Source organism: Lithobates pipiens, unplaced genomic scaffold (genome assembly GCF_037356315.1).
Source record: "Lithobates pipiens isolate NorthernLeopardFrog02 unplaced genomic scaffold, aLitPip1_a1.2 Scaffold_1, whole genome shotgun sequence".
Taxonomy (NCBI): domain Eukaryota; kingdom Metazoa; phylum Chordata; class Amphibia; order Anura; family Ranidae; genus Lithobates; species Lithobates pipiens.
Genome location: NW_027507685.1, coordinates 18,584,322 through 18,596,457, shown reverse-complemented (window position 1 = coordinate 18,596,457; position 12,136 = coordinate 18,584,322). Strand labels below are relative to the sequence as shown.

General features: G+C 45.1%; 1 protein-coding gene across 1 annotated transcript in view; it reads right to left on the bottom strand.

Moving 5' to 3' along the window:
• ALG13 (ALG13 UDP-N-acetylglucosaminyltransferase subunit) overlaps positions 1-12,136 on the bottom strand; it is a 273,986-nt gene that overhangs the window by 240,699 nt on the left and 21,151 nt on the right. The window contains exon 6 of the mRNA XM_077485629.1: positions 2,690-2,920. Coding sequence (XP_077341755.1) covers positions 2,690-2,920 — 231 coding nt within the window. The remainder of the gene's footprint in view (positions 1-2,689; positions 2,921-12,136) is intronic.

The following is a 12,136-nucleotide window of genomic DNA, read 5'->3' as shown; positions in this document are numbered from 1 at the left end:
TGACAGCGTCAGGAGGAAAAAAAAAAAAAAAAAAAAAAGCTGATCACTGGCTTCTGTTGAAGGGACATCGGTCCTGAAGAGGAAGAGGCGAAGCTGCCTCATATGTGCTCACCAGTACCGCCTGCCAGTGTCATGAATCAGTGCCCACCAATCAGTGACACCTATCAATGCCCACCAGTGCCACCTCTCACATTAATGAAGGAGAAAAAAAAAAATGACCGGTTTGCAAAATAAAATATACAACGGTTTTGTATTTATTCATTTTTTAATTCGGTCTTCAAATTTGTTGAAAAAAAAAAAATATTAAAACTCAGAGGTGATCAAATACCACCAAAAGAAAGCTCTATTTGTGGGGGGTGGGGGGAATTATAAAAATGCAATTTGGATACAGTGTTGTATGACTGCGCATTTGCCATTCAAAGAGTGACAGCGCTAAAAGCAGAAAATTGGTCTGGGCAGGAGGGGGGGGGGGGTTTAGGTGCCCAGTAAGCAAGTGGTTAATAAAGAATCTATTTTTCTATATCAAATTAGTTATCCTGCTACAAAAAAATAAATAAAAACTTTCCCATGTTTTAACCAATTCAAGCCCCGGACCATTTTGCTGGCTTAAGACCAGATCACTTTTTGCGATTCGGCACTGCGTCGCTTTAACTGACAATTGCGCGGTCGTGCGACATTGCTCCCAAACAAAATTTTTTCCCCCCACAAATAGAGCTCTCTTTATCACCCCTGCGTGTTTTTTTTGCGCTATAAACAAAAATAGAGCGACAATTTTGAAAAAAAAAAAAACGCATTATTTTTTACTTTTTGTTATAATAAACACCCCCCAAAAACACATAAAAAAAATTTTTCCCTCAGTTTAGGCCGATACATATTCTTATACATATTTTTGAAAAAATAAATAAATAAAATCGCAATAAGTGATCGATTTGCGCAAAAGTTATAGCGTTTACAAAATAGGGGATAGTATTATGGCATTTTTATTCATTTTTTTTTTTTTTTTTACTAGTAATGGCGGCGATTAGCGATTTTTATTGTGACTGCGACATTATGGCAGACACATCGGATATTTTTGACACATTTTTGGGACCATTGCCATACAAATGCAGTGATTCCTGTGTAAATGACACTGGCAGTGAAGGGGTTAACCAGTGGGTGGCAGTGTAGGGGTTAAGTGTTCCTAGGGGTGTGTTACTAACTGTTGGGGGCTGGGCTCTTTTAGTGAACACTGATCTCTGCTCCAATCACATGGAGCAGAGATCAGCGTCACTTGTTGCTAGACAGAACGGGAAGATGCCGTTTACAACGGCATCTCCCAGTTCAGCAGCGGCGATCGAGTCCGCAGGACCCGCGACCGGACTCATGAGGGTCCCCGATCCGGAACGCGCGCGCCGCGCTCATGATGGCAGGGCGGAAAATTTAAAGGGACGTACAGGTACGCCCATATGCCTGCCCGTGCCATTCTGCCGACGTACATCGGCGTGTGCTGGTCGGTAAGTGGTTAAAATTGCAATAAGCGTATTATTGATCGGTTGGTGCAAAAGTTATAGTGTATACATTTATGGCATTTTTTTTATTATAATTATTAATTTTTTTTGTACTAGTAATGGCAGTGATCAGCGATTTAATCGGACACGCACACACACTACTCTTACTACCTGTCTAATCTCCATTCCTTATATACAGCTGCCATGTAAGCAGAAGCCTTATATAGTGTGGGGCGTGGACCTAGCCCCTGAGGCACGACTGGCCAAAGGTACCCTGCCTTTGGCCAATCGTGGCTCTCACAGCACATCGCGCTGTGATTGGCCAACGCATGCAGATCAGGCGCATGCTTTGGCCAATCAGCAGCTGACAATGCTCTACGAGTTTGCAGTGGATTATGGGGGGCGCTCTGCGGCGGGCGAACTTGCCACGAGCGCCCCTTATGTGCATTTTATGAACATCAAGCCCATCCATAGTGTGTGTTAGAGAATATATATATATCTCTCTAATTTATTTTATTACTCTCCCTCCATCTATATCAGGACAGTGCCTAGGAGGTCAGAGGGTTGTAGATAGAAAATATGACTTTTTTTTTATATTCTATCACATCCCTGACCTCATAAGAACTGTCCTTAGAGATATAGCGAAATTATATATATATTATATATACACGCTATCTCTCCAAGGACAGTTCCTATGAGGTCAGGGATGTGATAGAAGAATATAAAAAAAAAAAGTCATATTTTCTATCTACAACCCTCTGACCTCCTAGGCACTGTCCTGATATAGATAGAGAGTAATAAAATAAGTATATATATATATATATATATATATATATATATATATATATATATATATATATATATATAAAAAAGCTTCCCCCCCCCCCCTCATTCGCTTTCTATCTTAGGACAGTGCCTAGGAGGTCAGGTGCGTATATATATATATATATATATATATATACACTCTCTCCCTCTCTCTCTCCATCTTAGGACAGTGCCTATGACGTCAGGCAGATGAGGTATACAGATTTGTCATACACATAGGTACCTATCATAGTAAGTGAAGTTTAGTTTTTACACAAGTGATAGAAAAAGAAGAGTTGAATAAAGAATACACAGCCCCCAATGTCGGTAAGAGGAAAGCCGTGTCGCCATATACATGGCAGTCATACATGGCAGTAGTCGTCCCTCAGTCCCCTCACCTGCTCGGACACGGTTCTGAAGAGGCAGGAGGCGTCCTTGGCGGTGAGTTTCCTGTACAGCCCCAGGCTCCCCAGGTACTCGTCCATGGTGACTTCATTGAGAGACTTCTGCCCGAAGTATTTCTTCCAGCCCTTGTGCATGGCTGCGAGCGTTCCTGAGCCCCACGCCGCGCTACAACACACGGCCACCCGAGTGTAGGCGGCCGCCTCAGCGCCCTTTAAATAGCCCGACTCTCCTCCCAGTCAGCCGTCCGAGCCGTTCTACTCACAGCGCCGCCGTGTCCGGCTCTCTAACACCTTGGCGCACAGGAGCCGACACCCTCCACAAGTAGTCCCAACTTCCTTCCACTTCAAGTCTGGAAAGAAAAGCAAATGTTAACCCTTTAAAGCTATGCCATCCTCACCCACTGGGCTATTGTACAATTCCATAGCCTGGGCCCAACATCTCCCACCCCATGGACAAGGCAATGTGTCTCCTGCCCCATTGTCTCGGTGCCTTGGTAGAAGACAAGCTGCATTTCTACACATCACTACAAGCTGTCCTGTGGAAAGTTGACTGAAATGCCATTTTGAGACATATCAATAAAAATAAAAAAAAGATAAATGAAATGTTGTAACAACACATGGCGCCGTCCCTGCAGACCGCCAATCCTACATTGTATAAGGTGTACTGGGAGGTGACTGGGCCCTGAGGAGAGAAGCTTTCCATTTTGAATAGTGTGATTAAAAATTCCTGTCAGGTTATTATTGCTGAGATTTACCCTCTCGCCATATTTCCTATCAACCATTGAAAATGGAGACTTTTCACCCAAAATAAATTAGAGGGGGAATGTTCCAAACAGTGCGGAGACAGCTAAGAGAGACATTCCAAAGATTTCCTCTCACTTCCTGTTGTGTCTACAGGGCAGGAAGTGCAGAAATCTCCCCAATGAGACACAGGCAACAAAAATACCTGACAGGAGTTTTAAGATCCATTCACACAGGCGGGCGAGCCCTGAGGAGATTCCGGGATTCTCCCTAGTGGAGAAGCTATTCCTATATTCACAGTGTGTGCGAAAAAGCACAGCCATATTGTACCTTTACAGACGATGGTCACACGTATTCTAGGGCCTCTGACTAGGCCTGGCAGTTTGCGCCCAGTTTACACGTGTCTATAGCCTATTCACCCGTCTGAATGAGGCCCAAACCATCCCCTGCTCTATCCAAAACTGCAAAAATATATCTTGTTTGGATTGTATTTAAAAAAAAAATGAAAGTTAAAAAAAAAAATCTTCACCTCTATACACTGCAGTACTGACATTTACATTGGCATGGGCACCAGTCTAATATTAAAGTATTACATTAATAAAGTATTTTATATGTATGGCTTACATATCATAGCTGCTATAAATTGCTTGAATTGGGGGTTGTATCCAGTGCCGGGACAAGGTCATCCAGCACCCAGGGCAAAGATGCCAAACTGTGCCCCCCTTTCCCTTAGGGTTAGAGTCAGGGTGCCCCGTACCCCTGCAATAAACCATTGCGCCAGGGGCAGCCGTCCCTCCTGCCCACCCCTTGTCCCGGCCCTGGTTGTATCCAAGTGCTGGCACAGTATTTTTTAAATACTATTAATAAAATATCATGCCTTAAAAAATAGGCACCGTTCTGTCATTGCATTCATGTACATAAAGTCCATTTAAAGTAGTATTTCTACCAACATATTCAACATTACATTTTAGTTGGATATATGAGATTTTTTTTTTTTTTTTGCTATTGGCTTTCCTATAACATTTGCTGTGATCTATGAGGGGAACTCAGGATTACTTCATGTGTGAGCACAGGTGGGTATAAATGTGTGCTTATTATGGTTACATCACCTGCGATGGTAATTAGTCCTAGCCATCCACGCCCAGCTTTTATAAATGGGTCTGAAAGACTAATGCAGGCCATACACCTATAGATTATCTGCACATTTTCTATGGTTAGATGGAAAAAGTGGGAGATTCCTCCATGCACACAGTTTAGCGAACATGGAGAAATCTGTTGCACTTTTTCCATCTAACCATGGAAAATCTGCAGGTAATCTATAGGTGTATGGCCAGCTTAAACAATCTGAGAGTCTTTGGTGGAGTAACAAAGAAAATGTGCCACTTTCCATAAACACATTTATTTAGTGTTTTTATACACCAAAAATATACAAGTGTCACACAACAAACTGTTATATTGTTTTTCACACTTATGCAGGTTGCAGTTTGCATATTTCAGGTACATTTTGAGTTTTTCAATAAACATTTTTGATCCATTGAAGTCTATGGAACCAACAAAAACAGAAAAAAAGTCCCTGGCCCTTTCCATAAAATGCACAGATGTGAACTACATCCATAGGAAGCAATGCTAAATGGACTGTAGTGTGTTTCTGCAAAACTGAAAACTCACAAAAAAAGGCAAAGATGTGAACCAGGGGTGAGACCTGGTTCACACCTATGCATTTTTTTTTTTTTAGTGCATTTTCAATTTTTCAGAAACACACTGCAGCCCTTTTAACATGGTTTCCTATGGATGTAGTTCACATCTGTGCATTTTATGGAAAGGGCCAGGGACTTTTTACTGGTCTTTGGTTCAATATACTTTAAAGTGGGGTTCCACCCTAAAGTGGAACTTCCACTCATCGGAAACCCTCACCCCCTCACAATTGGCACCTTTCAGGGGGGAGGGGGGTGCAAGACAGGTATTGGCACCCACTTCCGGGCATAGACTCCCACGGGTCCCTGCACGCTGTCTGCTGGGACACACACGAGTCCCAGAGACAGCACGGACCATTCCTATTGCGCTGCGCGACTTGCGCATGCGCAGAAGGGAACCGGGAAGTGAAGCCACAATGCTTCACTTCCTGATTCCCTCACCTAGAATGGTGGCGGCGGCAGCTGAGAGCCGAACGATCGATCGGCCTCGGCTGCTGACATCGCTGGATCCCGGGACAGGTGAGTGTCCATTCATTAAAAGTCAGCAGCTGCAGTATTTGTAGCTGTTGGCTTTTAATATTTTTTTCACAGTGAAATCCCTCTTTAATGAATCAAAAACATGCATTGAAAAATGCAAAATGCACCTGGAATATGCAAACTGCAACCTGCATAAGTGTGTATCGGGCCTCAGGATACTGATGTGCTGTGCGTTCATATACATTAAGGCCCGATTCACACCTATGCATTTTTAATGCATAGTTGCCAACTGTCCCGAATTTCGCGGGACATTCCCGGGATTAGGACATTTGTCCCGAATTAATTTTGTCCCGGGAAATGTCCCACGAAATTCGGTTTGTCCCGGGAAATTGAATTTCCCGTTTTTTTGCCGCCGGCCGCTAGAGGTCGGCGGCCGGCGGAGACAATGTCTCCCGCCGGCCGCCATTTTTAAGAAGACCAGAAGTCGGTCTACACCTGTGGCGCCGCCCACATGTTCCACCCTAAAAACGGGGGAAACAAATAACATGTTCCAAAGCTGAACTTATGCTTAAACCCTCCCCCCTCACATTTGGTGGGCAGCACCTCCACAACCTATTGAAGTTAATAAGGCTGCAATGCACACGGTTGCAGGGCGGTGTGTCTGCATTTTCAGGGTTGAAACAGACCTCTTTACTGCAAATGCCCTCTAAAAAGCAACCTGCTACCGATCGCATTTCAGAGGAGCAGCAAGGGCTGCAGCACATGAGGATGATCCCTGCATTCACACCTGAGCAGAGTGCAAATTCCTGGTGATTTTGAAGCTGTTTTGCAGGTAAATTAGATGTTTTTACACATGTACCAAGCTTCAGGGGTTTGTTTCCTGGGCTGGGCGAGGGAAGGATAGGAGTTCTTCAGGTGGGAAAATTCACTTAGCACACATTTTCAGACTTTCCTATTGTGTCTATGATATAAGAAAAAAAGCTTGTGTACTTTTTCAGGTGTAGGGCAAAACAGCATATGTTACCCTCGAAACCCTCTTTGATTACTATAAAACAGAAAGTTTTCATTCCTTATGGCCTCATGCACACAGATGTAGATAGGCATTAAATATAGCTAGAGTGAAAACCTTCACCTTTTTTGGCTGGAGAAACTCAGGTGGGATATGCAGCTTGTCATACAAGGAATGGCTGTACACCGCCATACTCATATAAACACTAATGCTTAATTGCATTAGCCTTTACCTGTGCATCTGCGTTCAACGTATTTTCCTGAACGCATTCAAGAAAATACGTATGTGCACATAAATACTCATGCGATAAAGCATTGGTTTTCGCACACATAGAGGTGCATACAGCTATTCAAATCTAAAGCTTTGTGTACAGTAGTGTTTCTCAACCTTTTACGATGAAGAACCCCTGCAGGTCTAAGAAAATGTCCAAAGTGCCCCTGTTTCTAGAAAGTAATTGCTATTGTTTAGGTTCTGATGGTTGTTGTTCATTTGCAATATCATTGTATGTGTGCATGCTGCCTGATCAGTGCCCATCAATGCAGCCTGATTAGTGCCCATCAGCTCAGCCTTACCTGTGCTCATCAGCGCAGCCTCACCAGTGCCCATCAGCGCCGCCTTGCTAATAAATGCAGTCTTACCTGTGCCCATCAATGCAGGCTGATCATTGCCCATCTGCTCAGCCTTACCTGTGCCCATCAATGCAGCCTTGCCAGTCACCAGTGCCCATCAATGCAGCCTTGGTAGTGCCCATCAGTGCAGGCTTGCCAGTCACCAGTGCCCATCAGTGCAGCCTTGCCAGTCACCAGTGCCCATCAGTGCTGCCATGGAGAGAGGAGAAACACCGCTCTCTGGTTTACACTGAGCCAGGATCTTCTGCTGCAGCGTCAGCTAAGTCCTGCCTCCTGGACCTGCGGCTCCTATGATGGATGTCTCATGTACCAGTATTGGACCAGTGTGATGTCGATCATAGGAGCTGGAGGCAGGACTTGTATGTCACTGGGCCACGCCAGTGTTCTGCCGAGGGCGAGTTGGATTTCTCAGCAGAACACACCGGGCAGTCAGCCCCGTTCTCCCAATGCCGCTGTTGGCATCTGCTCTGGGTGGTGTACCTCCTGCCCTTGGTGTGCATACCCCCAGGGGTACGCGTACTACGGGTTGAGAACCAGATGTGTACGGTACATCTGTTAGACCTGAGTTTAGGAGCTTTTGCCATTTTTTTTTTTTTGCCAAAGCTCCTAAACTCAACTCCATAAAAGCCTATGGGGGGGATTTACTAATACTGGAGCACTCGGAATCTGGTGCAGCTCTGTATGGTAGCCAATCAGCTTGTTCAATTAGCTTTAGCAATACAATCTGGAAGCTTATTGGTTTAATATGCAGAAGTGAACCTGATTTTGCACGTTCCAGTTTTAGTAAATCAACCCCTATGTGTCCATGTACTGTACACATAGGGGTTTATTTGCTAAAGACAAATCCACTGTGCACTTGGAAGTGCAGTCGCTGTAAATCTGAGGGGAAGCTCTGCTAATTTCTATCATCCAATCATGTGCAAGCAACAATGCTGTTTTTTTTTATTATCCTTGCATGTCCCCTTCAGATCTACAGTGACTGCACTTCTAAGTGCATTTTTACTGCACAGTGGATTTGCCTTTAGTAAATAAACCCCATAGGCTTTTACCAGAGTTTAGGAGCTGCTGCGATTAGGGGAGCTTTAACCTCCCTCTCTTGAACATGGAAGAATCACATTCAGGATAGGTATGTTTTGACCATTGACTGCAAAACGCAGAAAAATCTATAATCTTTAATTTTTCCCACGGTCGGCTGTCAAAGTAGGCTATGTGTACATGAAGCCTAAGAGAGGCGTACGCCCCATCTGGGGCTCCCCAGTCATGGGAAAACTCTTTTTTTTTCAGGATCCAGGCAAAGTAGGCATTTGATTATAATTTACTAGGAAAACCATACAAGGTCCCATGAGAAACAAAGTATTTTCTAAGCTAATAAGGCTACATTTGCATGTGTGACTAGTACCAGGTAGAATGACAGCAGCAGGAATCTACTGACTCTTGCAGCTGTTTCTGCCACCTGTGAGAGGCTAGTTGTGGTTGCCAAGGCCTGTAAACTTCAATGACAGGTCAGCAGTGGTAATTGCTGGGTAGGGGGACAGCCACAGATAGTTGCGGCCACCACTGACCTGTCTTTGAAGTGCACAGGCCTTTGGCATCTGCAGCTAGCCATTCACAGGTGGCAGAAATGGCAAATTCCTGATGCTGTCATTTGCACCAGAGCTAATTGCCCAATGTGACTGTAGTCCTAGATCCCTTTCACACTGGCAGTGCCCGGCTGTTAGCGCTAAACCGTTGCTCGTTTTTTGCAGTGCTTTATCGCTGTTTTAGCTGCACTTTTCAGCCACTAGCAGGGCGCTTTTTGCAAAAAAAAGTAAAAAGTACAATTTTGCCGTGCTTTCAACACTCTTTTCGGACGCTTTGGAAGAGCTGCCCATTCATTGCAATGGGCAGGACATTTTGGGAGCGCTATTTACAGCACTCCTAAACCGCCCCAAAGATGCTGCTTGCAGGACTTTTCATAGCGTTCTGCAAGGGCACCGCCTCAGTGTGAAAAGACACACTGCAATCAATGGGAGGCGCTTTTCAGATGCTATTACTAGCGCTAAAGCAACTGAAAACCGACTCAGTGTGAAAGTAGCCTTAAAGCAGAGGTCCACCCTAAAGTGGACCTTCCACTCATTGGAACCCTCCCCCCTCCGGCGCCACAATTGGCACCTTTCAGGGGGGAGGGGGGTGCAGGTACCTGTACAGTACAGGTATCTGCACCCACTTCCGGGATAGCTCTCTGCGGAAAGGGGCGTAGATCTACGCCCCTTTCCGAAAGTCCCCCGCTGTGTTCTGGGAAACACACAGATCCCAGAGGCAGCGGGTCCATCCTTATTGCGCAGGGCGACTCACGCATGCGCAGTAGGGAACCGGAAAATGAAGCCGAAAGGCTCCATTTCCTGATTCCCATACCCAAGATGGCGGCGGCAGCACCCGAGAGACGATCGAGAGATCGGCTTCGGGTGCAGACATCGCGGGCGCGCTGGGCGGGTAAGTGTCCTTATTTTAAAAGTCAGCAGCTGCAGTATTTGTAGCTGCTGGCTTTTTTAAAAAAAAAACGGCGGAACTCCCGCTTTAAGAGAACATGGAGAATGGAGAGTGGAGGATACTGCAATCTATAGCCCTCTCAAAATTATACTGCATTTGGCATATACTAAAATAATTATTTGGGATCAGGTAGAAATGGACAGCTAAAGAAAACACACATATTAAAGCTTGCCATACACTAGTAAATTTCTGAACAAACCTTTGTACAAACATTTATATGACAACTTTTATTTTTTAGTACATTCGACAACTTGACAAATGTCATTTGAAAATACAGTACTTCAAAATTCCACTTGCTTTTAACAATCGATCTTGGAACAAATGGATTTTACTTAACAGAATCCACTTACACTGTGAAATTTAAAGTGGTTGTAAACCCTTACAGACCATTTTGACCTACAGGTAAGCCTAGATTAAAGCTTACCTGTAGGTCCAAGAAATATTTATTTAACCTACACGGTTAAGGAGATATTTTACAAAAACAGGGCACCGCTGTCTACGGCGCATGCGCGGTGTAGACAATGGTGCAGGTACACTGGGCACGCCGCAAGTGAAGGCGAACGTGCCGTTACTGACGGCTCCCGCGCGCCGGACCCGCGAGACCTGGAAGTCACTCTGGGATACATGGCAGCAGCGGAGATGAAGAACGAGGACCACTTCGGGGGCTTCAATCTCGGGAAAGTTATTAATAATGAGCTAGTATGCTATGCATACTAGCTCATTATGCCTTTGCCTTGCAGGGTTTATTTTTATGTTTTTTTTTTTTTTTTTTTTTTTTTTTCCCGGGTTAACTTCCTCTTTCCTCTAACTATATGCCTGACAGGAGTAGTGATAGCAGAATCACTTCTATTGTCAGCCAAGCACTGGGAGAAATGAGGCGAGCAGTAGAGAACCAAGAGGCTGTGCTCTCCCCTTACGCCCAGCCTTAGTTCTTGTGATGACTCCACTCTTAATAAAAAATCCTTCTGTTGAAAAGCGGGTGACTACTGGGGGTAGGATCCCCTAAGCTTGCATATAAAGGGGGGGGGTTGGGGCTGAGTTGACACTAGAACAGTAATAGAGGGGACATTTTCCAGTGGGAACATTAGTTCTGGTGACCGTGAAGACAATCATAGATTCCCTCATTTTGGAGGGATTTCCTCTCGCATCTTTTTTGGCTATGGGACAGGAATTCCAGGGAACATCTGCCCAGTGGGACACATAGCAAAAAAACTGCCAGGGGTTATAACCCTCCCTACTCTATCCAAAATGGAAAAAAAAAGTTTTGCCTTTTAGTTATGCTTTAACTATTCTTTTAAAGTTGACTTTCAGGTATGGCTTTTTAAGCATAGTTGTAACCTCTGTCCTCAACAAGACTATGTCCGCCATAAATGCTTCCTCTGTCCGGTACCACACAATCCAAGACCCTTTATCCCACCCAGTCACTAGCCGTAACTCAGTGTAGGGTGAAAAACATCAGACTCTTTATTCAAACACATGTAACAACAGATATACAACTCAGGGACACTCCCCCCCCCATCCCCCCCATCCCTTGGATTCAAAGTGGGGTAAACTGTCCAATACAATAGACACACAGGTCAGGTGTATTCAAACTTCTCATTGGTAAACAGTCTTATCAGCAGGGAGGGGCTGCTGAAGGAATTCCCCCCCCTCCACCTAGAAATACATCCCATAACATACTTTTCTCCCAAGGCCGCCAGACACGACAGAACAATGGAATACAACCACACCCAAAGTGTCTCCCATGAGTGACACTTGGCGCAAACACTTGTAGGGCTGGAGCTGGGGAACAGTGGGGCAATCAGGGGAAGTAGGCTCCCTGTGACAATCCCTCCACTTTACGAGTGGCAAAAGGGGAACAGGCTACCCTAGAGGCACTTATGGGTTGCTGGGCTTTACTGAGAATCTTGTTGACAGGAGAGTCCATCTGCATTTTGGTGGTGGCTGCCCTTTCGGTACTGAATAGTAAAGTTGTACGGTTGCAAGGCCAAACTCCGCCTTAGCAGGCGGCCGTTGTCCCCTGAGGCCCGATGAGGGGGTTGTGGTCCGTGACAACAGTAAACTATCTGCTGTACAAATAGGGTTGCAGTTTTTTCAAGGGCAATACTAGAGCCAGGCACTCCTTTTCGATGGTGGCATAGGCTGCCTCCCTGTTCAGCAACTTTCTGCTAAGGAAGACCACTGGGTGCTTCTCCCCCTCCTCTTTTACCTGGCTGAGGACATCCCCCAGCCCATATGAGGAGGCATCCATCTGTACAATGAAGCTTTGCTTGTAGTTTGGAGCTGCCAGGATGGGGTCATGGGAGAGAGTCTCTTTCAGCTGGTCAAAGGCAGTCTGGCAGGCTGGGGTCTACATCACCAC